At 39.9% G+C, this 26,832-nt stretch overlaps 1 protein-coding gene across 5 annotated transcripts in view; it reads left to right on the top strand.

Annotated features, from left to right (window-relative positions):
* Nucleotides 1–1,204: 1,204 nt before the first annotated feature.
* The window catches only part of piezo1 (piezo-type mechanosensitive ion channel component 1), a 358,563-nt gene continuing 332,935 nt past the window's right edge, over nt 1,205–26,832 (top strand). For 4 of the 5 annotated variants that reach the window (XM_041191996.1, XM_041191992.1, XM_041191995.1 and 1 more), the window contains exon 1: nt 1,206–2,104. In XM_041191996.1, coding sequence (XP_041047930.1) covers nt 2,041–2,104 — 64 coding nt within the window. In that variant the 5' untranslated portion in view covers nt 1,206–2,040. Of the gene's footprint in view, nt 2,105–26,832 lie in introns of all 5 variants that reach the window. The other variant, XM_041191993.1, reaches the window with a different exon arrangement.

Below are 26,832 nucleotides of genomic sequence, written 5' to 3'. Positions count from 1 at the left end.
CTGGTAAAGTTATACCTACCACCATTAATTGAATGCAAATTCTCATTGTCTCACCAGCTTCTTTGAATTCCACCTTTTAACAATGAAATGCCTTTCATAGTACCAATTTTATTAGCAAAATAAACATATTGCTTGGTAGCTGCTAGAAAGGCATCAAGTTTTCACACTGCTTCTTGAATGCTCTATTAGAAAAATGCAAATACACTCTATCTCTCTTACATATCAAAACATGTACACATCAAAGCACCCAGGCTAGCTGGTTTTAATCCAATTAAGACACACCCAAAGATTAAACCTCTACTTTAAAAGAAAACTATTTTCCAATAGAATTATATACATTAATAGCTTCATGACAGTGTCAAACAAAATTATTTGTTCCGCTTTCCACCTCACATCTGGCACAATAGCAAGACCACCTTGTGGCTTGGCTTTAAATTGGCTGTTTTGGAGCATTTTCAGCCTGGATAGTGCTTTCCTGAGGTATGGAGCATCTGAGAGAGCATCCTGTGGCTGTGGAGCATCCCTGAAAATGACTTGAAGTCATGTCATCATGTCCCCTTTGTCACTTGTTTCAGAGTACGCAGTTTGGGGATGAATATGTCCTGTAACTGAATGACTTAGCAGGGAGGAGGTTGCTGCTCCATGTTTGCAATAAAATTAACACTTAAACATCAAGGAAGTTTTGAGGTGTTTACACTTTACATGGACTTTCTTAAGTGGGAATCAGAAGTCAGTTTTTCCATTTGCTTTTGCCTTTTGATATGTTGATATTCATTTTTTGAGTTTTCAACGAATTTTCAATATCTGTAAAAAAAAAATCGACTATAGGAGCAACTCCGACCTGAAACATAACTCTGTTTCCCTCTGCAGCTGCTGCCTGACCTGTTGACTATTTCCAGTATTGTTTTGTTTTTATTTCAGAGTATTGGAATAGTTGAGTCTTGAGATAAAACAGGCCCGAAACACTATCCAAACGTAACACAAAGAATTGCTGTAAAGGTGAGGTTACAGTCTGTGCTGACTGGGGAACCTTACCCTCAGCATGAGCAGGCGAGAAAGTTGAGGGGGAAATTAGAAAGGGAAATTGTGATTGGGTTGTGTTTAGAATGACTCTCTATGATCTGCAGTTTAAGAAAACGTAATTTTCTCAGTAGGTGGCGACATCATTTCAAAGTGGGAGCCCATTCTAACATCTGTCAGGTTTCTCTGTCAAGGCAGCAATTAATGAGGCAGCTGCAAAGTCCAAATTTGACGTAAATGCCGTTACCCACATTCTTAGTGTCAGTGTCTTGAAGCGAATAAGTTGCAAATTCCGGAAACATGTTGAATCGTCAATACAGACTGAATACAACCTGAGGCATTGGGGGGAGGTGTAAAAAACATATTGAGCAATAAATTTGAGTTGGTTGTAGGGACTTTTGAGTTGGTTTTATTTGGAATTTAGGCTCGTTCTGGAAAAAGAAACCAGGAAGACAGTTTGAAGCAACGCGCTGCCCGTATTGTGTGGTTTTGTGTGTGCAGGGTGGACTCCGCCGCCGAGTGACAACAGGGGCCGCTGGCATCGGATCACCTCAGTGGGGGGAAAGCACCGTGTGTCTGCGCCTGGTCACAACCAGTGCTGGGAGAGAAATATCAGACTCCTGAATTCAAACAAAAAAACAAGTTGTCTTATTGTGAATTCCTCCTCCCTCCCCTCCTCCATAATGGAAGAAGAACAGAAAAAGTGGGAGTGTCTACTGACTCCTAACTGTTCTGAATGAGACACTTGGGTGGTGGAACTTGAGCACTGTCAGGAGTCGGTGTCAGTAACCGGCACGCTGGGTCTCTCTCGGTCCAGCAGGCAGCAGACATGTGTCGGTGTTGCTGAAAAGAATGAGCCACTGTAGAAAGTTGCCTTATGAGAGGATGGCTTTCGCTGCGACTTCCTGACTTCCCCAACATTGAGCTGACTGAGTTTGCTTGCGGAAGGTTGGCGCTCCCCGGGCCGGGCTCTTGGAGACTTATCGCCGGCTGGGGCAGGAGTTGAGTTCACCTCGTGGGATGGAAGTGCAGGTGTTGTCCGGTTTCTTCTACTGGCTTCTGTTACCCCTCTCCCTCCTGGCTGGTGAGTGTTGTCTGGGAACATGGGGCGGGGATTAAACTACGAATATCATCTGTTTTTCAAGTTTAACTCTAAAGTTGTACAGGACAGTGTACGTGCAGTAACTTTCCCCCTCAGTGATGCCTCGAAGTGCCCTCTCTTGGAAACGCAAGTTTTTTTTAAATAGAATATTTGGGGTTTTTTCCCCCTCTCTCTTTTCTAGCACCCACCATAACAATTCACTGAACGATCCTCTCGTCTCAACACCTTAAAACGATTCTGGATACGTGCATGTACTAAAACTTCTGGGAAGTTTTGTTGCCTAAAGATGAAGAAAGCAGGTTAAAGAGTGTATTTTTCTGAGTTAATCCCATGGCCGCAAAATACCCACCGAATTCCAAACTTCCCTGGGACGTTGGTTTAAGTCGCAGCATACAACTGCCAGAAGAGAGTTCGAGTTTCTTTCAAATACGTTTCAATAAAATGATAGACTTTAACGTCATAACTGAAATGATTTCACGTGTTAATGTATATAGGGTATTACAATTATTTCAGTTGGCATTTGTGATTTTATTTTCCACTGAGGTTATGCAAACCTACTGGTCTGATGCCAGACATCACAGCAGTGTGCCTGATAGCCACTGAATTTACACAGACTTTAAACCTAGGGATTCCCTCCCTCTGCCTCTCTACCTCGCTTTCCTCCTTTTAAGAAGCTGCTTAAAACCTGCCTCTTTGATCAAGCTTTTGGGTATAATTCCCTTTAGGGAGGAAGTCCACTGTACTTACCTAGTCTGGCTCCAGATGTGACTCCAGACCCACAGTAATGTGGTTGACTCTGAAATGGCCTAGCAAGCCGCTCAGTTGTGTCAAACTGCGATAAAGTCTCAAAAAGGAATGAAACCAGACTTATCACCGGGCATCGACCTAGGCACTGGAAATGACAATGGCAAGCTCAGCCCTGTTGACCCTGCAAAATCCTTACTAACATCTGGGGGCTAGTACCAAAATTGGGAGAGCTGTCTCATAGTCTAGTCAAGCAACAGCCTGACATAGACATCTTCATGGAATCATATCTTACAGATATTGCCCCAGATATTATCCCAGTCACCACCATCCGTGGTGGTGGCAGCACAGTAGTATACAATCAGGAAGTAGTTGCCCAGGGAACCCTCAACATCGACTCCGGACTCCGTGAAGTCTCCTGGCATCAGGTCAAACTTGGACAAGGAAACTTCCTGCTGATTACCACGTACTGCCCTCCCTCAGCTGATGAATCAGTGCTTCTCCATGTTGAACACCACTTGGAGGAAACACAGAGGGTGGTAAGGGCGCAGAATGTACTTTGGGTGGGGAACTTCAATGTCCATCACCAAGACTGGCTTGGTAGCATCACTACTGACTGAGCTGGTCGAGTCCTAAATGACATAGCTGCTAGGCTGGGTCTGCGGTAGGTGGTGAGGGAACCAACAAAAGGGAAAAATGTCCTTGACCTCATCCACATGAACCTGCCTGCCTCAGTAGGAGTGACCACCGCATGGTCATTGTGGAAACGAAGTCCCGCCTTCACATTCAAGATATCATCCATTGTGTTGTGTGGCACTACCACTGTGCTAAAAAGGGTATTTTTAGAACAGATCTAGCAACTCTCAAGACCAAGCATCCATGAGGCACTGTGGGCCATCATCAGCACCAGAATTGTACTCAAATACAATCTGTAACCTCATGGCCTGGCATATCCCCCACTCTACCATTACCATCAAGCCAGGGGATCAACCCTGGTTCAATGGGGAGTGCAGGAGGGCATGCCAGGAGCAGCATGAGGCATACCTAAAAACGAGGTGTCAACCTAGTGAAGCTATAACACAGGACTACTTGCCTGCCAAACAGCATAAGCAGCAAGTGATAGAGCTAAATGATCCTGCAACCAACGGATGAGATTTAAGCACTGCAGCCCAGCCACATCTAGTCATGAATGGTGATTGACAATTAAACAGCTCACTGGAGGAAGAGGCTCCACAAGTATCCCCATCCTCAATGATGGGGGAGCGCAGCACATCAGTGCAAAAGTTAAGGCTGAATCATTTGCTACAATCTTCAGCCAGAAGTGCCAAGTGGATGATCCATCTCGGCCTCCTCTGGAGGTCCCCAGCATCACTGATGCCAGTCTTCAGCCAGTTTGATTCAGTTCCTCTGATATCAAGAAATGGCTGAAGGCATTGGATAGTGCAAAGGCTATGGGCTCTGACAATATTCCAGCAAATAGCACTGAAGACTTGTGCTCCAGAACTTGCCACACCCCTAACCAAACTGTTCCAGTACAGCTACAATACTGGCATCTACCCGGCTACGTGGAAAATTGCCCAGGTATGTGCTGCACACGAAATACAGGATAAATCCAACCCAGCCAATTACTGCCCCATCAATCTACTCTCGATCATCAGTAAAGTAATGGAAAGGGCCATCAACAGTGCCATCAAGTGGCACTTGCTTAGCAATAACCTGCTCACTGATGCCCAGCTTGGATTCCGCCAGGGCCACGCAGCTCCTGAACTCATTACAGCCTTGGATCAAACATGGATAAAGGAGCTGAACTCCAGAGGTGAAGTGAGAGTGACTGCCCTTGACATCAAGGCAGCATTTGACCGAGTATGGCATCAAGGAGCCCTAGCAAAACTGGAGTCAATGGGAATCAGGGAAAACCCAACACTGGTTGGAGTCAGACCGAGCACAAAGGAAAATGGCAGTGGTTGTTGGACATCTGTCATCTCAGCTCCAGGACATCACTGCAGGAGTTCCTCAGGGTAGTGTCCTCGGCCCACCATCTTCAGCTGCTTCATCAATGACATTTCTTCCATCATAAGGTCAGAAGTGGAGATGTTTGCTGATGATTCCTTCAATCATAAGGTCAGAAATGGGGATGTTTGCTGATGATTGAACAATGTTCAGTACCATTTGTGACCCCTCAGATAGTTAAGTAGTCCATGTCCAAATGCAGCAAAACCTGGACAATATCCAGACTTGGGCTGACAAGTGGCAAGTAACATTCGTGCCACACAAGTGCCAGGCAATGATCATCTTCAACAAGACAGAATCTAACCATTAACCTCTTGATGTTCAATGGCATTACCATCACTGAAACCCCCACTATCAACATCTTCTGGAGTTACCATTGACCAGAAACTGAACTGGACTAGCCATATAAATACTGTGGCTACAAGAGCAGGTGGGAGGCTAGGAATTCAATGATGAGTAACTCACCACCTGAATCCCTAAAGCCTGTCCACCATCTACAAGGCACAAGTCAGGAGTGTGATGGAATACTCCCCATTTGCCTGGATAGTGCAGCTCCCACAACACTCAAGAACCTTGACACTGTCCAGGACAAAGCAGTCCGCTTGATCGGCATCGCATCCACAAACATTCACTCCTCCACCACTGACGCACAGTAGCAGCAGGGTGACCCTTCTACAACTTGCAGGAGCTCATATAGCCTCCCTCGACAGCACCTTCCAAACCCACGACCACTATCATCTAGAAGGACAAGGGCAGCAGATAGATGGAAACACCACCACTTGGAAGTTCCCCTCCAAGTCACTCACCACCTTGACTTGGGAATACATCGCCATTCCTTCACTGTTGCTGGGTCAAAATCCTGGAACTCCCTCCCTAACAGCACTGTGGGTGTACCTACACCACATGGACTGCAGCAGTTCAAGAAGGCAGTTCACCACCACCACCTCCAAGGGCAACTAGGAATGGGCAATAAATGCTGGCCCAGCCAGCGAAGGCCACATCCTGTGAATGAATTTAAAAATTGTTAAAGTGCATATGGCATTGAGCTGAAGTTCCACTACTTGTAAACCTGCAAGTCTGAAACTAATGAAAAAGCAGTCCGCTTGATCACTACCCCACCATCCACCTTAGACAATCGCTCACTCCACTACCGGCGCACAGTGGCTGCTACAAGATGCACTACAGCAACTTGTCAAGGCTTCTTCAACAGCACCTTCCAAACCCACAGCCTCCACCCACTTAGAAGAACAAAGACAGCAGACTCAAGTTCCCCTCCAAGCCACACACCATCCTGACTTGGGACTATTTTGCCATTACTTCACTGTTGTTGGGTCAAAATCTTGGAACTCCCTAGCAGCACTGTGGATCTACCTACACCACATGGATTGCAGTGGTCCAGAAAATGGCTCACCAGCACCTTCTTAAAGGCATTTAGGGATGGGAAACAAATGCTGGCCTTATCAATGATGCTCATATTCCATGAACAAATTATTTAAAAATGAAATCTCTATGCTGTACATGATAGCAATTCTTCTGATGTTGTGCTATAATCCTTCACTATACTGTCAGTTGTCGTACTGGCACTGATTGGCAATTGTAATTGAATCAGATAGTCTCCCATATGCCCTTGGCCTGGCCCATACAGGCCCACTGTTGTCTCTTTTTGAGTACTGTTGTGTCGCACAGTATTGTCATGTATGATCAAAGCTTGAACTCCTTGATCAGGTAGTACAGGCTAGTGAACAGCACATTGGTATGAATAACACCGAAATACTATGATCTTCTAGGTCAGGGCAACAATATTTCATGGAATATATACCATAAATGTTTGATTGGGAGGAGGGGACTTACTAGTAAAATCTCATTAAAAACAATAAAATGGTTATTTTTCATCCTTTTTTCTTTTGTTTTAATTTTCCTCCTTTTTCAATACTTCAATTTGTTTGTATGAGCTGGAATGGTTTACTTGAACCTAATGGCCATGTGAGGAATCTGAATTAACATGCATATTTGTTGCTGAATCATCCTTGGGTTTATGATTGTATCACAACAAATGGTAATTCAGCTCCCTGGCCTCGTGGGTTGTTTTAAGCCATTAGTTCCAAGAAGGCCAGTTTTAAACTGTTCCCAGTTTAAAAAGGAATAAAAAATTAAAATGAACTGACTGAGCAACTTAGGAAAATGCTAATTATGCGTTTTGTAAATGTATGTTTTGAAGGGGCCTTATGGTGAATGCTCTAGGAAGTGAGCTGTCTGCATAAGACTCTGTAAACAAACAGAAGCAACAGTTCTATTATATTATACGTAAGATATTTTAAATGCATTTCATTATTGAGCAGTACCGGAAGTGTCCATGCAACAGCTTTAGTTTTACAGGAAATGAATGCTAACTTTGCACCTGGTTGATATGTTTAGATTACCCTTACTTAAATTGTCTCAGTTGAGTAATATGTGGGCAGATGGAGTAAACTTTTTAAGCATTGGGGCTGATATAACTCCTTTTCAGTATATTAAATCAATTCAAAATCTTTCTTATTATATATCATTCTTGATATATTTACTCTTCTTACACTTATTTTCCTGTTAACTACTGTAATAAAGCTGATTATACATCACATTGTTATGGAATGAATGTTTAGCGTTTGTGCTTTTTTTTTAAAGTAACGATGTTGGCACTGGGCAATGAAACTCTGATCCATTTTTGGCATCTGCCGTTGGCTTCCAGGACGTTTAGGTTAGGTGTAGTGCTGCCCAGTTGTGAAAAGAAGCACAAATTTCAATAACCTAACAATGTCCATTAACCATAAGCACATTCCTCACCTCAAGTGCATTAAGCTAACTCTTATCTGATGTCAGCCACATTTTGTGTCTTCTGCATAGACTTTCATGTTTACTGTTTGTTTTTATGACAAAGGCGAACTTGTTTTGCTAAGCAGCCTTTGCCCAATTGGCCTTTCATCATGTGAATGTTGAGAAGTTATCTGAGTAAAAGAGAGCACAATTATGTCTAATCCCATCCTTGTGTGATATTTGCACATAAACTTTCCAGCTTAATTTGTTTATTTTTGACTAGGAGTTGGGATCCTTGGTCCTAATCCAGGAACACTGAGGCCAGTTTATAGTTCATCTACTCCTGGCCCGACAATGAGGAACTGATTCAGCGCAGCCTAAAGATCAAATCTGGAATCAATATGGTCCAGTATCATGTCATTTGGTTATTGGGTCATTGAGGCAGCCATTGGAACAATTTAAGAAGTGCAGCGTGGACTAACTACAACAGTCAAATAATTTTGCTGGTGGACCTTGTGTTACACAAGTTTAAACCTATGCCAATGGGAGATTCACAGGTGGGGTGCATTGCAGAACTTTATAGTGGATTATTACACATTGGGTGCCCTTTTTGAAACAATGCGGAGAACATATAAGTTATAAGTTGTTTCTCTCAAATCATTGTTAGCATCCTTTCCTCCTCTACAAAAAATTCAACAGCTTTAAATTAATTTGTTTGGAATCATTTAACCAGTATCTTACTTTGAACAAGGTTGTTTTAAACCTTAACAACTTTGTTATTTGCCGCACAATAACATGATCACATAGAGTACTAAATGCAGAAAATTGCAGCAAATGCAATTTTCCCTGTTGTTCCCTATTATTTCCCTATAACAGGGAATAACTGTTTTGGGCCCAAAATAGTTAAGTGGGAATTTTGGATTATATCTTCTAATTATAGTGTAGATAAATTGCAATGAATAGATTTTTTTTTTTGCTTTACAAGTGATGTAGGAAGACACAATTGGCAGCACAAATGGCTTTCTTTTATCAAGGCAGAGTTTTATAAAAGACTGGTCAGAAAACTTGCTGTAGTAACACTTTGTCAAGTCAAAAAAATCCTGCTTGTCCACTCCACAATGACACTTGTGGTTGTTCTATGTATGTGTTGTGATTAAATTCTGTAACTTATCATTAATCATTCTTTGATCAAAGAGTAAGTACAATGAGTAAAAGAATGTTCTGTTATGTACTTGTTAGCTTTAAAATGTCAATTCCATGATCTGTTATGCTAGCTATATTATGTCGTTCATCAGGATAGTTAAGAGGTTAACTGGTCATGCAGTTCAAAAGATTCCAAACAGAGAAAATCATGTCCCGTTATGGTAGATTTATTATTTTAAATACATATGATTGCTCCTGTCACCCAATTATGATTCTACATTTTCTACTTTTGACTGTTTCAATGCTTACAAACATTGCTTTTATCAATTAAAGGTGTAAGATAATTACAGTTTTATTTATTTGTAGTTTGTTCAGGGAATAGTGCACCTATGTATGCAGATATACATTTATCATTAATTGACCATAAAGTTAATTTAATGTGCTGCCCCAGTGGCCCTGGTTAAGGCAATGTTTAGTTAAGTCATGCACACTGCGAAATCCTAGGAGCAGGCCATGGCTTTTTTTCAATTGGTTCACAGAATGCGGACATCGTTGGCAAGGCCAGCATTTATTGTCCATCCCTAATTCCCCTAGAGAAGGTGGTGGTGAGCCGCTGCCTTGAACCTCTACAGTCCATGCGGTGTAGGCACACCCACAGTGCTATTCGGTAGGCAGTCCCAGGATTTTGACCCAATGATGATGAAGGAATGGCAGTATATTTCCAAGTCAGGATGTTGTGTGAGGCGAAATTGCAGGCATTGCTGTTCCCATGCCCCTTCTGCCCTTGTTCTTCTTTGGGTGTTTTGAAGATGCTGTCAAAAGAGCCTTGGAGAATTGCTGCAGTGCACCTTGTAGCTGATACACATTGCAGCTACCATGCGCCAGCGGTGGATGGGGTGCCAATCAGCCAGACTGCTTTTTCCTGGGTGTTAAGTTTCTTGTGTATTGTTGGAGCTACACTCAACCAGGCAGTATTCCATTATTAAAAACAAAAATACATGGAAAAATTCAGCAGGTCTGGTAGCATCTGCGGATAGGAGCACAGTTAACGTTTCGAGTCTGAATGACCCTTAGTTTTTTGCTTTTATCTTAGTATTCCATTATAACCTTGGCTTGTGCCTTGTAGATGATGGAAAGATTGGGGGTGGGGGGTGAGTTATTTGCTGCAGAATTCTCAATCTTTGACCTTCTCTTGTAGCCACAATATTTACGTGGCTGGTGCAGTTAAGTTTCTGGTCAATGGTGACCCCCCAGATGTTGGTGGTCTGTGCTAATTTAGCTGATTTTCACTTGGCATGGTGATGGGATGTAATGACTGAGCTCAGTGCTGTGCCCTGTGTTAATGACAAGAAAAGCAGCCAAGTTTCCCAGTTTTGGTGGGTATCCAACCTTGTCTGCTTGAAATGTGTCTGAGTTCACGTGTGTGCATTCACAAAGACACAATGCCTGTTATGTTCAATTAATTAGTCTGTCTCGGGTCAGGTGTAAAAAAACTCAATGCCTTTGTGAGATAAGGAAGAAAGGGGAGGAAATTGGTGCATGGAACTGGGGGGAGCGAGGAAGTGAAATGCAGAATAATGACAACTCTGCTGAATTCCAGTCATTTTTTTTTGGTCTTAAGTTTGGCATTTACAGGATAATTGACTGGACTACTATGAGAAATCAATCAGATTTCAAAGAGCCTCATAAAACACTTTTGACCTTTATGAACATAATTTCAAAGCTGAGATATGATGATAATGGTGGGCAAGCCACTGGCATACATTACTGAAATGAAATAATGCAGATTAACCCTTTTGAGTATAAAATGTCTTTTGGAATTTTCATATTTATTAACCACTAAAAATGATCTTGCCTGTCTTGGATAGCTGTGATATCCTCTGCCCAAAATCATATAACCACCTGGGAGAAGAGGAAAAGCAGATTATAAACCCAGGCCAATTATTAGGAAAAAATTAGAGTATCTCCAAGCTCCTCAGATGATTGAAACAAGTTCAGTAGATCATGCTGAACCCAATTTATAGTACAGGGCCTGACTAATAGGACAGGGCCTAATAGATGTTAAATATTGTTGAAATACATTCTAATCGTGTTTTTTTTTTCTATGCATCACAATGTAGATTTAATTGTCTTGTTTTATTGGAAATAAATGACAGGAAAATTCCTCAGCTGGATCATGTGATTTGAGTTTAGATGTTATATACTGCTATGTGCCAATCAGCTGCACTGCATGATGCAGGACAGAAGCACACTACAAATTATATACGCATGCTTAAAAAGAAGCCTCTTTGTTCAAGTTGCTTGTATACACTAAAAATAGTTTTACAGTCATGTTATAATTATAATCAGTATAGGGAAACCATAACGTGTCATACTTTTGGCTGAAGACAAACGGAAATTTCAAAAATGATGTTTCCTTCAGGGTTGTGACAACTCTTGCTGCAAATTGCTGCTAGCTTCAATGTAAGCACAGGGTTTAAAGTAATATATATGCATAGGTATAGTTTTGTGGATCAGGACTTGAATGAAAATGGTAGTATCCCAGATATAAGCAACTTATAAAAACAAATTCAATTTCTCACAAAATCTGGCACAGTGTTGAAAATTTTCACCGACATCAGTTGATCTCTCACGGTGTTGCACATGGTAAGAAAGGAATGTGTATTTCATAAGGTGGGATAAATGGACCCGTTCCACTATCTTTAATGTTACATTCTTTCTTTGTTTTGTTGTTGTTCATGGTTAACAGCAAACGTTGGATCCATTTGGGAAGCAGAGAAAGAAAATTATTTGGCAGATGTAATACAGGTTGAGAAGCCAGGAGATGTAAAATTGTGGCACTATGGTCCTAGTACTGTCGGTGGTGTGGAGGGTGATTTGGGGTGTGGGGGCTGGGCAATTACAGCATGACCAGTTTACATTGGCAATTCCATTGTTACTCTGAAAGATTACATTGGATATATGGCACAGAAACAAGGCATTTGGCCCACCAATATGCGCTGATATTTATGCTCCATTCCAGCCTCCTCTCGTCTATCCTTATCTAAGTCTATCGTTGTAACCCTATATTCTCTCTCCCTCAGATGTTATGTAGCCTCCCCAACACCCAACCCACCCTCACAATAACCCTTTAAATGTACCTGTACAATTCATTTCAACCATTCTTGTGGTAGCATAGGATTTAGGAGCTGGAGTATCATTTGGCCCTTTGAGCCTGCTCCACCACTCAATAAGATAATTGCTGATCTGGTTGTGGCCTCAACTTCTGTCTGCCCCCCACAGCCCTTGTCTATAAAAAATCTATCTAACTCAGCTTTGAATAAATTCAATGACCCAGCCTCCACTGCTTTCTGGAATTCCACAAATGACCCTCTTAGAGAAAAGAATTCTCCTCATCTCCATCTTAAAAGGGAGACCTCTTATTTTTCAACTGTGTCCCCTAGTTCTAGTAGCCCCCACAAAAGGAAATGCCCTCCTGGTATCCACCCTATCAAGCCCCCTCAGGATCTAATATGTTTCAATACGATCACCCTCTCATTCTTCTAAACTCCAATGGATACAGGCCCAACCTATTCAATATTTCTACAAAAGATAAGCCCTTCATCCCAGGAAGCAGGTTACATGTTCTCACCATTCTTTGGGTAAAGAAGTTTCTTCTTTCTGAATTCCCTATTGGATTTCTGGACGACTGTCTTACGTAGATGACCTCTAGTTATGGCCTTTCTCACAAGTGGTAACATTTGGTGGGATTTTCTGCACCCGCCTGCCGCTGCGATCTTCCAGTCCCTCCGCAAGTCAATGGACTTCTGGCTGGGGCGCCGCCTCACTTGCGGCAGGTCCTGTCCGCGACGTGGCTGGAAAATCCCAGCCATTGTCTCTGTGTCTGCTGTACCAAACCTTTCATAATTTTACAGATCTCCATAGGTCATCCCTCAGCTCCCTTTTTAACAAGGGAAACTGAGACCCAGCCTTTCATCCTTTCCTGATAATATAGACATCATTTCTGGTATCCTCTTGTAAATCTTCTTTGCACCCTCTCCAGCTATAGCCTTTTTACAATATGGCAACCAGAACTGCATGCAGTACTCAAAGTGTAGTCTAACCAAATTTCAATAAAGGTTTAGCAAAACTTCCCCACTTTTCACATCTACCTGTCTAGAAATAAAGCCTAGTGTGTAGTTGTCTGTTTTTTAAATATAATTCTGAGCTTAATTACAATGGATAATCTTGAACAGAATATGTGGCAAAATCAACAGGGAGGAAAATTTTGTAAAAAATAACAGTGTGCAGACATAAGATTTTTCATATATGATTGGTAGGTATTTATGGTTTTGGCCACCAGTGTAATATCATCAATCTAATGAAACTTTGGCAATTCTTAGTAGAATTTGTGGCTGCACAATACTTGAACCTGATTTATATCAGAATTTGAGTTTAAATATTTCATTAATTGTTTTCCTTGCATCTAAATTCCCCTCCTGCTCACTGTGGCCAAGATAGACAGGTACTCGAATCCAGCGGGGAGAATACTCGTTCAGATGGCCCAACTTTGAGCAACACTACACAGGCTATTCCCCGGGGGCTGACAGGGCCACAGGTCCTGTATGACCCGTATCCCATTCTTCAGTAATCTCAATGGGGAATGCCACGTGGTCTGTTCTCCTGTTTCCCCCCTCTTCAGTAATTAATTTAGTCTGCATAGCAGCAAAGGTGAATATATTTTATCCCCCAGATCTTTCCAATTAATACTTTATAATTATTTATTAGAAAGTATATAGGAGCAGTTTGGGTTGACTAATCCACTCCTTTATTGTAACTTCCTGTCATAGAATCATAAATTATACACCTATACCCAACTCCAAGCCATTTATATACAACAAGAAAAGCAATGGTTCTAACACTGACCCCCTGGGGGACTTCTGCATCTTTCTCTCCAGTTGGAAAAACATCCATTCACCCCTACTTTCTCATATCCCTTCATCAATTATAAATTGAAAGAACAGTTGTAACCACATGTCTATTTTCTGAACGAATCTGTTATGCGGTACATCATTAAATGTCTTTTGAAAGTCAAAATATGTTCTATTTAGTGCACTACCTTCATCAATCTTCTCTGTTACTTCAGCAGAGAACTCAATCAGGTTAGTCGCGTGCAATTTGCCTGTAACAAATCCATGCTGGTTGTCACTTATTTACCAGACTTCTCCAAGTGAGAATTATCTTTGTCCTTGACAATGGTTTCTAATCATTTTCCCACATGAATGTTAGACTGGCCTGTAGTTACCAGGTTTATCCTTCTCCCCTTTGTAATCCTCTGACAGCACTCCCATATCCAAGGAGGATGGCAAGGATGTGGTCAGAGCTTCTGATATCAGTTGCCAGTTTTCTCTTTCTTTTTCCCCCACCTAACAATGCTAATGAATACTATGGTGTAGTTCCATTGATTCCATTACTTTTACTATACTTTGTCAAAGTGGCCATTCTCAAGTTTGAGCCCAGCCAGTGAGCCAGCTGTTTTGGGGGCATCACATCAGAGCCTTATCCTGTCCCAATATGTACTTCTTGGCAGAAGTCAGTAGACAGTAATCAGGAGCAAGAACTTTGGCAGAGTTTTTGCTACATCGTCCAATTGCACTGAGGCAGCTGCGCTTTCCAGTTGTATTCAACTGAGTTCAACTAATTTTGTACAGATCAAAAATCAAAACTGAGACTTTTTTGTCCTAATTTAATGGTGGTGTAATTTTTTCATATTGTACTTTCTGGCAAAACCTCAAGCAATTTGTTGTCTGTATCTATTCTTGTGCCGGATAATAGCTGGCAAAAAATGCTCATCGATATCCATTACATGAAGCCATGCATTTTGATTAATAGAAAAAGAGTTATGTTTGAATCTTGTTTACTTGAAACTGGAAAATTCAACATAGCACACTAGTGTGTTTTGGACCCCAACATTCTTAATTTATCGTACCGTTTGCAAAACCAAGGCTAAAGATTATTTTCCTTCTTTGCCTCCTACTTTCATACTTTATCCAGTTGCCAGTGTTTCTCCTGGCTTCTGCATGTGATTTTTCTCTCATGATGGCAACAGCTGGCTGATTTTGGAAGTGTAATGATAATATTGTCTACAATTTGGCACAAAACATTGCCTCAAGAATGAAAATAACAAATGCATTGGTAGTAATGTGGGTATTAATGCCGATTTGAGTGGATACTTTTTCAAATATTTTTCTTAAGATTTAGAAATTTTATGCAATTATTTAAGGGGTGTTTTTATTTTTTTTTAATTAGAGCAGTTTACAGGGCATGAAAATCTTGCAATCCAACCAGCTTCACCCTGAATGTAGTTTTTTTTAGTATTTGGTAATAAAGTATATTAATTTCCCTTTTTATATTTGCAATTGTAGTGTACAGGTTTAAGGAAGACATTGAATGTGCTTGAGTCCCGTGTCTGCTGATCTAGAAGTGTGTTTGAGAATACTTATGTTTTAATGTGTATGCTGGAAATTCTACATCATAAAACTGTTTTTACATTGAAGTATTCTTATGTTTAGAGACTTGCAGTCCATAAATAACACATTTCTGGCTGAATTGTATGCTTGTTTTTAAGGATTAATTATTACCATAATCACATGCTGTAACTGACAAGTCAGCAGTACACTGATTATTTCATGCGCAGCCAATAATCAAACAGATAATCTAGCCTGATGCTTATGAATGGAGGCTTTATTGTTTTATGTAAAGAATGAAAGGATATTTTGCTAAGCAACACTGACTTACTAATCATATGTCAGTAATAATTTGAATATTAAATGAAGAATGACATACTTATTCTTAAGATGGGTAAATCTACCCTAGAATTATGGAATTGATTTTGGGAGTGTTGCACTGTAACCGATTGTATATTCTACCTGCTTATTATTTCATAATTTCCATTAAAATGTTCTTAGTGTTTCCCGTTACTATGTTTAAAAACTTGACTTCCACTTTCATATAAATTCCTTTTACGGATCCACAATGAACAATTGAATAAAAAATGTTTTGGTCCTTTGCATTTCTTTTGAGAGTCTTAAGCCTTGATTTTAACTTGGCGCATTAGTGCAGTGTTGGGAGGTAGGATAAGTAACAAGCTGGCACTGCCATTCCTGCTTGAGGTCCAGGCTATTTTAACCTTCGAGCTCCAGCATTATGTTCCAGCAAAGACTATTGCCTATTGCCAGTGGGGATGATGAGAAGGCTGGCAAGTGAGAGCACGATTTTAGATGGCAGGAGGCCATCAGCTAGAATTTAAGGCAACGTCACCAGTATTAGGAGGATAAATCTATTTTAATATCAGATTTGAAAAACTAATATGTAATAGTAATACATCTGACAATCAGCTGCATTCATTATTGTATCAAAATATTCATGGTAAGACAACATTCAGAACAATAAACACAGCCCTACATCTAGAAACTTATGTTTAAAAGCTTCCCAGAAATTAAGTGTTGCTTATCCAAGGCTGTCCACAGTGCCTCACTTTGAAGGTAGCCGAAGTCCACAAAGTGTGAAGCTGTGTATTTCTTTTATATTATTTCAAAAACTAGCTTCTGTTGTCGAATTCTTGTTGAAGTTGAACTTTGGTTGAGTTTTGTATAACTCTTAGGTCAATGGTAGAGGCCTCATGTCCTGGTTAATTTTCTGCTATGTTGCCTAAGGCTTCAAACTTCAACAACCCTGGCTTCCTATGTTTGCTGAGCTGTAGCTTTTATTCTGGGGTGGCATTGCTATCAGAGAATAAGATCTGCTGGCATACAGTTTAAATTCAATTTACTCTATTGTTTAACTGTAACTGCGACATAAGCTGAAGAGGGGCAGACTGGGGCAGTGGTGGTGACAGATTTCCTTATGGGTTTTGGAAGAGTGTTCCTGTTCCACCTGGCCTACAAATAAACCATTAAATGTTTAAAAAAGAATTCTACCTGGCTGAGATCACACTTTTCAGAGAACCCAGAGTTGAAATATCATATGCCATAGAAAATAGCATATGGCGGGAATGGGGAGGTAAATACCCTGCTGTGCCTATTTGAAACCATTGCCCCACACAGCTCATTCTCTTCAGGCATACTGGGTTAAAATTGGGTTTTGCGAATTCCTGACCTTGATAACAAAACTGTTGCATTCATAAGAGTCTCACGCTCCACCAGAATGTTTATCTCCTTTCACTCCACAATGCGATGTAAATGTCTTTGAGAGTTTTAAGGTTTTATAAGTGAGCGGACAAAAGGGAGGGAGTCAACATGCCTGGGAACAGGATCCAGTTTGGCCAAACCAAATGAGCATAAGAAATAGGAGCAGGAGTCAACCATACAGCTTCTCGAGCCCACTCCATCTACACCATCATGACTGATCTTCTGTCTCAGCTCCACTCTCCCACCCTCTGCTCCCATGTCCCTTGATTTCTCGAGAGATTAAAAACCTTTTTATTCCTTTTTATTTCTTTACACCTTCGGTCTGTCTGCAAGCGTGACCCAGACCTCTCTGTTGCTTGCCATTTCAACACACCACCCTACTCTCATGCCCACATGTCCGTCCTTGGCTTGCTGCAATGTTCCAGTGAAGCTCAACGCAAACTGGAGGAAGAGCACCTCATCTTCCGACTAGGCACTGTACAGCCTTCCAGCCTTAGTATTGAGTCCAACAATTTCAGATCATGAACTCTTTCCTCCATCCCCACCCCCTTTTCGATCCCCCCTTTTCCAATAATTTATAATTTTTTAAGAACTTCTTTTTCTCTTCCCTCCTATTTTTAAATTTATTTCGATCTGTTGTTTCATCTCCACCTTTTAGCCCTTTTCGATCCCTTCCCCCCACCCCACCCATACTGGGGCCATCTGTCACTAGCTTGTCCTGTTTGCTTCCCTTAATGTCCCCATTAGCACATCTTTTAGATAATATTATCACCGTCAACACCCCTTTGTCCTTGTGTCTATGACATCTTTGGCAGTCTCTTTTTGGCCTCCACCTATCACTGGCCCCCTATTGAGCTCTCCTGTCCCATCCCCTTCTACTAGCTTATATTTCATCTCATTTCTATATGTCTTAGTTCTGATGAAGGGTCATATGGACTCAAAATGTCAACTGTATCCCTCTCCACAGATGCTGTCAGACCTGCTGAGTTTTTCCAGGTATTTTTGTTTTTGTTCTAGATTTCCAGCATCGGCAGTATTTTGCTTTTATCTTTATTCTAGCCTTGGACATATTCAGTGATGAAGCACCAGAATCCTCCGAATTAGAGAATTCCAAAGATTTACTGCCCCTGAGTAAAAAGATGTTTCCTCGTTTTAATCCAAAACGATTGACCCCTTATCCTGAGGCTGCCTGTCATCTAGAATTTAGGGCAACAACCTTTTAGTGCCGACCCATCAAGCTCCTTCAGAGTCCTGTGTGTTTTCTGTTTTTAAATATCTGACCTAATATCCACTCAAAATTCCTTTCTTTTTCCCATAAATATACTTTATTCATAAAATTTATAAATTATAGTTTATACATTTAAGTAAAGTCAAATTTGAACGGTCTATGTGAGGTTAAAAACAAATCAGTTTCTTCGAATACTGTATGTTACTCACTACATTTGCAGTATAATTACAATGTTCCTGTCAGACATACAACCAGAGGAGTTTTTCACAATTTCCATTGCCTCTGGCTGAAGGGCTGCCCAAAGCTTTAGTGCGCCCTCAGCTCCAGTCCTGGACCTTGGAATGTGCAAGTCTGCAACACTTGGTCATGGACAACTCTTTGCAAAATTCCTCTCATTCTTCTAAACTGCTGACAGTATAGACCCAATTTACTCAGCCTCTCATCATAGGCCAACCCTCTCTTCCCAGGAATCAATTTAGTCCTGTACCACTTCCAGAGCAAGTCTATCCTTCCTTGGATGTGGAGACCAAAATTGTGCATGGTAGTCGGTGTGACCTTACCAAATGCAATTGTAGCAAGGCTTCCTTATTCTTCTTCAGTCAATGCCCTTGCAATAAAGGCCAACAGGCTACTTGCTTCTCTAATTGCTTGCTGTACCTGCATGTTAACTTTCTGTGTTCCTTGTACAGTGTCTCTGAAAAATTTTACCCCTGCCCGATTTTACTCTTTGTTGACTTCAATGGAGAGTAAAGTATGATGGTAAAATAGAGGTCTGGTCCAAACCCACCCTGCTCCTGCTGGGCAGGATAGGCTAAAAATGACCCCCTCCTGTACCCCTTTGTTCTGTTCACTAATGAAGCCTTATTTTGTACTTCGTTGCGGAACTGTTTCAGTATCATCTAGTTAACAGTTAGCCAGCTTTGCACACTTGAATTGGTGATAAGAAAACAAGAGTAAAATGCTTTACAGATTGTGCCTTATTTCTACAGTACTTGGTGTTTCACCTCCCAACCCCCACCCCACCTTCATGAGGCTGAGAACTGAGGCTATAGGTTTGGCAAATCATTGAAGTGAAAACATATTCTTTGCTGGAGAGCATTCTTACACCATGCTGTTCGTGTTACTTGGCATCCAGTGGTAGAATTTTGTCTACGTTTCGCTTCGGTGATCAAAGCAAATCCTATGCAGTGTTATGTCATGCTTTCAAGATCACTGTTAAATCACAATAGGTCTACTGCTGTTCTCTAGCTTTGTAATATTTATTGAAAAAAAGTTTTCTGCTTTTAGCACCTTTAGCCTTGACTTCCTCAGTCTGTAGAACAATGAAGCTACCAGCTCGTAAGGATTGAAACAGGACAGAAATAAATAAATATATCCTTGCCGTAACCCAGCAAATAGTAATATCCATCATAACCCTGCGATTTAAACTAATGTAACAATCATTGTCCCAACTGCTATCTGTAAATATTCGTACTGTCAAAGTTCTGTTTAATCACATTTTTATGAGAGGAAGGACATGTTTTGTTTGTTTTAAAGAATGTCATCACACCCAGGAGTATTAGGAACAAAAACAGAATTACCTGGAAAAACTCAGCAGGTCTGGCAGCATTGGCGGAGAAGAAAAGAGTTGACGTTTCGAGTCCTCATGACCCTTCGACAGAACTGAAAAAACAGTTCTGTCGAAGGGTCATTAGGACTCGAAACGTCAACTCTTTTCTTCTCCGCTGATGCTGCTAGACCTGCTGAGTTTTTCCAGGTAATTCTGTTTTTGTTTTGGATTTCCAGCATCCGCAGTTTTTTTGTTTTTATCAGGAGTATTAGGACATGGTTTTGGAATTTTCAGTGTTCGAAATACTGTCAGCAGGATGCTTGAGTTATGTAGATGGCAAACCATATCAAGGTACTGTTGCACTCCTGGTAACTAGCCCGCGAAAGGCTTCTTGACTGAAGCTTGGGAGCCGCTTTCCTATTTATCCTTTTAGTTGGGGAATTGACGCAGAGTGGGTAACACTTGTAAGAGGACAGTCAAATTGTGTTGCCGTATAGGATTTTGATGCTTGCCAAACTGGTGGCGATCAGGTCACCATATTCACCACATGATACAAAACATATGTAATTTTAATAAAACAAATTCACAATCTTTGAAAATAGGTTTGAGGTTTTAAACTGTCAGCGATCGAGACCGATACATTCACTGCCAGAGCCAGATGAACAGCTTCAAAAGGCCTTTGCAATCCAACTGTTCCACAAAGCAAGCCTGCTGTATCCAGTCTCAAATGGTGGTGATAATCTGTTAACTGAAGTATTCTGTTTCTGACAATGTTCTCCAGCTTATTAAAAAAACACATTTCCCCAAGAGTAAACTGTCTCTATTTTATCAGACTTGATATATACTGGGGGAGGGAAATGGATCGACAAATGTTTACCTATTGGCTTCTGTGCTCTGATTCTTGCCTTGCTTATGCTCTGTCACTGGCCATTTCTAAACACAGCATCCAGACATTTAAAAGACCTCTCCTTCATGGACAACCTCCTGTAATCTCTCCTTTTACACCAAATAGTGTCTTATATCTTTCAATTGCTCAATTCATCAGATCTATTAAGATGAAGGCTGAACACATTTGGATGTTGCTGCACTGGCCAGCTTGCCAAACTTGCACATTTCAACCCTCATTGGCAACCTTGCAGGCTGTCCATCACTCGTGCACCTCAACTGTTCTGCAAAAATCACCAAATACCTGCTGAACAAAACCAAGTTCTTTAGTTATCATCCTCTGGGTCACTAGATTCCTTTAGAAAATTTCAAAAGCAATCCAACTGCTGTCCTTCCGCAGGCATTGACCCTGCTTTCACAGCACTTCACAGAGCGGTTCCAAAGATCTAAATGTATCATCATTTAGAGGCACCCACAGAGAATAGTAACAGAGAAGGTAACAGTAGGTGGATGGTTTTTCTTGTTTCATTGAGAAAGTGATCCTTCAGCTTCCAGGCCACTAGAAACCTGACAACTGAACTACATTCTGATAAGCATAGTTGCCATTTGATTGATATGTGACTCCTGTCTAACAGCAATGTGGTTGATTCTTCCCAACTCTGTTAGGGACAGGTGACAAAGAGTGGCACCCATACTTATGGCCCACCACTGCAACTTTAATACAGCTCAGTATTGTGTGGCTCTAAACATGAAAAGCATCAATTTACCATATGTCTGTGTCCAATTCATTACGTGAGGCAAGCATATTCAACGAGACTGTGTTGGTCTAGGTAGCTCCAATGAAGGGCTAAAACAGGCCTAGTAGGTTTGTTACCTTTGGTTTTATCTGAAAGCTCTTTTTCTTCCCACTGATAGCCATTGCTTTTCATTAGATTGTAACATTGTGCTTTGGAATAAAATTGTAGCCTTCAACCAAAAAAAGCAGGTTGTAGTGACTGGCAAGGGTCCTCATTCTTTGAATGTGGATGGGGGGACACACTCCAGCTCCTCCTGGCACCACAATTGAGGAAGTAATTTTTAAAATTTTACCTTGTTAGTTACCTGTTAGGCAGCTGCCTCGGGGCAAACAAGTCGTTCAAGGGGGGCTTCAAACAGGTGCGGATTCCCTTATTTTCATATATAAAATGTTTGTACATGTTAGAGCTTAGGAGACCATTTAGTGCCTGAAAAATAGGTGCTGCTCAGCTGCATCTTTAGGCCAGTGTATCTAAAGTAAAGTAGAACCGTATTTGTAGTTAAAGCAAATATTCATGTTGTTCAGGTTCTGTTTAATTTTGTCAAAAGCAAAAAATTCAAAATCTAGTTAGAAAGTGGAATAGACACAGATACTATGAAGATTTATATTGTTTTATTTAATATGGTAAAGCAGCAATTAATAGTTTATTGTATCTATGAGAAGGTGATTTTTTGACCTATATTCTGTTATAGTTTTGTAGCATCAGGTTAATCTGAAAGGGCACAGTCTTTATGACAAATATGTTTGTAATTTTTTGTTTGAGGAAGATTATCAGAAACAATTTTGTGATGTTATCAAACAACATTGTGCAGTACTGTATAGCAATATTAAAGTCCTCAATCATGGAATTGATTGCAAAGAGAAAAGAATTGCAAAAAAGGTAATGCAAAGCGAAACACCTGGAAAACATGCACAAGGAAGACCCAAGGTGGCATGGATGGATAATATCAGAACATGGACCGGCCTCTTTAAGGAACAGGCAGTGAGGGCAGCAGAGAATAGAAATCAGTGGAGAAAGATTGTTCGTAGTGCGGCCATCCCCTGGAACGAGGACGGCTGAAAGGTACGACAAGACAAGACAAGATCACAGAATTAGATAAGTAATTCTTGTGATATTTGTTGAACAATTGTATTGCATTTTGCTTCACCCATTGTGTGAAACATAGCTTGTTACAGCACAGAAACGAGCTGCTTGGCCCATCATATGTGTGCTGATGTTTTCCCTGCGCCATCACCCAATCTAATGCCACTTTCATGTTTGGTCTCCATACTTTTTAATATTCCTTTTTTTTAAAGCAATTATCTAACTTGACAGGATTTTCTGGAAGAGAATGGCCATCCTAACCTAATATAATTTGTTTCTAACCTTCAGTTTAATTATTTTTGTGGTTATCTTTAATTTATGTCTCCGTATACTGTTTCCATTGATTGATGAGACCATATCACTAACAGAAAAACAAGATATTGTGGATGCTGGAAATCTAAAATAAAAAATAAGTGTTGGAAATACCTAGCAGGACAGACAGCACCTGTGGAGGGAGAAATAGAATTAACCTTTCAGGCAAATGACCTTTCACCAGAACACCTTAATCAATTTTAATATGCCTTTCCTTTCTGCTTTCTTCTAAAAATATATATAATTAGACATTTTTCTTTGCTAAGCTGCATCCACCCATCTCCATAAACTACCTGTGCCTTATCTGCTTGCAAATATTCTAAAATGTCACTCTTTAAACATTTTGTACTTGAGAAAGGTAAGCAATACTCTAACAGGTCAATTAAGAAATAGAAATGTTAGAATTTTTGAGGGGAATAATAGATAATAATTATTGTGGCTCCAAGCCATGAGATTATAATCGGAGGTTAGATGAACGTGTTATATGTAGAACTTAGAATAGTAGCATGGGAATAGCAGACAATAGGACATTTGCATCACACTAAGCTCTGATATAAATGTTCATGACTTTTGGAAACTTACATTTGTATCCAGTTTATTTATTGGTAAATGATACAAATGACATGAACACTCTTGGAAATCTATTGTATCTTTCAAAATAGAAGTTCCATTATAATGCGAGTGTAACCTTTTAAAAAGTTTTGAACTTCATTGGAATAAGAAATGTAATAGAAACTTAAGTTGATCTAATATAAGGTAAAATTAAACAATATACTTCTTTGTAATGCCTATATTCTACACCCAGCACGAGTATAAATCTCTTTGTTTTGCCCATTACCTGTAGTGCTAATGTTACTTTGTCAGTTTTTTAATGTACAGATTAACTCTGTTTAAGTATATGGAGCAAAACATTTGGTGCGAACTGAAGAGTTCTACTTTTGTTATAGTATATACATTTTAATTTTATCTCTGTGAATAGACTTAATTTAAACAGAATTAAAAAGATTAACTTTGCTTTGCATTAGATTGTCAATCACTGGTTGAAATCTTCAGCTGCCTCGCAATGTGAACCCCCACCTGGTTTATTGAGGTAGTCCAGACAATATGTTTGATTATATTTCATAGCATTGTAACAATTTGATCATATTTCTTTCCAAGTCAGATTGCACCACTTTAATTTAGTAGAAAATTATAGTTATCAGCATTTACTTTACAAATATACCTTAACTCATGTTCAGAGCAGAATTCAACAGAAGAACTTCAATGTAGCCAAATATAACCCTCATTGTACTGACAGAACATTTAATGCTATATATAAAAAAATCTGGTCTGCTGTGAAGTATAACACTGCTGAAATGATCTATTTGAAAATAGTGCTTATTGGCAGATAAAGGTGGCTAGATGAAGAAAATGAATTTACTTGCAACCAGCATGTTTCCATTAAAGGATTCCTATGTATTAGAAATGGAGAATTGCATAGAGAAAGAGTGCTTATTCTTTTTAAATGTGTGTATCATGTTGCACAATAGACTGGAAGGTGGTGGTAAGACAAGTATTTGAATTCATGATTCCACACACAGTGAATTCCTGGTTTCTGCTCTACCATGAACTGAAACCATGGACTTCTCTTTAGTGAGGCGAGTCACCTAGTTTCCTCACTTGTCTCTTACTGGTAGGTTACAGAAAATTAATGGCAAAACCTTTGATCATTGGTATTTTGGAGGAAGAGATTTAGGGGATGGTGGTTAAGGAAAAAATGCATTATAATTCTTAAAATGCAAAATTAGATTTTTTTTAATATAATACTGGAAGTACCATGGGAATCGTACCCAAATCCATCAAGACAAAGTATATCTTTTTGTTCCTTTTCAGATATATTTTGGGTGGAATCATGATCTCTCTCCTTAAGGATCATATTTTCTGGTGACCAGATCTTCAGTTTTAACTAACCTGTGCAGCTCCTGTTTATCCGGTACATTGTGTTTGTTATGGTTGGAGAGAAACACATATTGAAACACTTCTGTTTTTTATTAGTTTTTGGGGTTTTCATATTTAAGCAGAAATTAATTCTTTTTATTGAGTTTTCATGAGAGCTTGTAGTCTCCATTGATGGCAGAAAAAACTTGCTCCGTTACTGAAAGAGTAATGTAATTAGCAAACCATTTTAAATTGAACATTTTATTTTACAACAAGAAAATCATAAACTGAAACCATACACTAAAATGGTATGCTTTCAAAGCATGTAGAACACAGTGATACTTACCTATAGTGCAATCAAATGCACAAAATAGGTTTGATTGTTCATAATATGAAGGGAAGAGAATAGAAGGCTTTACCGTTTATCAGACAGCAACAATCTAACAGGACCTGCTGGACAACTTTCTGAGATTCAGGAGAACGGACACACCATTGTTGATATGGTGGAGAGGAGGGATCAACGTCCAGTCCAGTCAGAGGTAGAGCTGTGTCTAACTGAACATAATCTTGCAGTAGTGCAGCAAATAAACAGCTCAAAATGAGGTTTGATCTTCTTGTATTTGATATTTGTTGGAGTTTTGTTAATAGAAGAAACAGTCACAATTAAACATTTTGATGAATATATTCCTTTATCAATCAATACTGGATAAACCTTCTGCATTTCAGATCTTATTTGACTCCTTAAGTAATCAAACCTAAAGACCCACTGATGGGATATGTTCTCCATACAGAATCTGCCTGATTCCCTAATCAAACCCTTTCCATTGAACCTTTAGAGTGCTCCTGATACAAATTGCAGCATTTTGAACTGGTTTGCTTGTCCTTGTTGATCAAGTTAATATAAATTTGGCAGAATCTCTTTGGAGCTGTTTTTAAAAGTGATTTCTTAAAAGAAGAGCTTTATAACAACTGTATAAATATGTAAATTTATTGAGTGAACCATCAGCAAAGCCAGACTATAAATTATAATTTTGCCAAAGAATTTGGAATTTTGTTCCCTTTTCTGATCAATCTGAATGTTATCTGGTGATAACAAACTTCCTTGTTACCAATTAAACTGTGCAGCTTTGCCTTTGTCTACAAAACCCCATCTAACCAAAAGCCTGCAAATAACATCAGCAACTTGTATTAATGTTGTACTCCTCACTTGGGCCTTTAAATTTATAGCATATGTTAAGTTTGCACCTCCATCCATCACATTTTAGCCGTTTAATCCCTATGCAGCAGCTACAGTTATACAAGATACCGTCTGATAATCTGTGATGGATTTGATATTACTCCTAGATTAAGTGTCTGTCTATGAAACCAAGTCTGCCTGGATGCCCAGTTTTTCTTCTCAAGCTTCCCAGATAGCTTGTAAACCTTTGTCAAAGCATTATAACGTACTTTCAATGGGGGCCTGATACAACTTTGCTTCTCAACAAGTCAAAGGAGTAAAATGAATTAGAATCTTTGATAAATGGTGTCAGAACAATATTGTATAAAGGGTTATCGCCATATATAATAGGCCAATGCAAGTCAATTTGTCTTTAACAGTATTTTTTGGGGAACCTTTAAATTACCTGGTATTGTCAGAAGTAGTCTTAATGGTAAAATTGCTGCTTATTGTTTACCATCTAACTCTATTGGGTTGTAATCTCCTTGAAAGTAATTTTGCTGAATTAACAGTATCTGGTTGCCTTCTGTTTTTTTGCAACATATGTACCAGCTGGATTTTCAGCTTCCTGTTAAGGGCTTTTGCTGTCTGTCATGCCATTTGTCACCCACTTCATAGGAAGTTGTGAAGGCAGCGCCTTATCAGAGTGTATGCGACTTGATATGGAAAAGCATGGGTGGGAGGATAAAATATTTCTGTGTGGACTGTTGATTAGAAAAAGAATCCAAAGGAAACAACCAATCTGGAAAGTTAACCTCTTGCAGTGCTAAAAAAAGCTGCATATTTTTATGTTCTGTAATATGCTAATATGCACTGCAGCTCTGTTACGTGTATAAGAAGAAGCTGACCTTTGCACTACTTAAATGAT

Source organism: Carcharodon carcharias, chromosome 7, assembly GCF_017639515.1.
Source record: "Carcharodon carcharias isolate sCarCar2 chromosome 7, sCarCar2.pri, whole genome shotgun sequence".
Taxonomy (NCBI): domain Eukaryota; kingdom Metazoa; phylum Chordata; class Chondrichthyes; order Lamniformes; family Lamnidae; genus Carcharodon; species Carcharodon carcharias.
The sequence above is the reverse complement of the archived record's forward strand: the minus strand, read 5'-3'. Positions and strand labels throughout refer to the sequence as shown.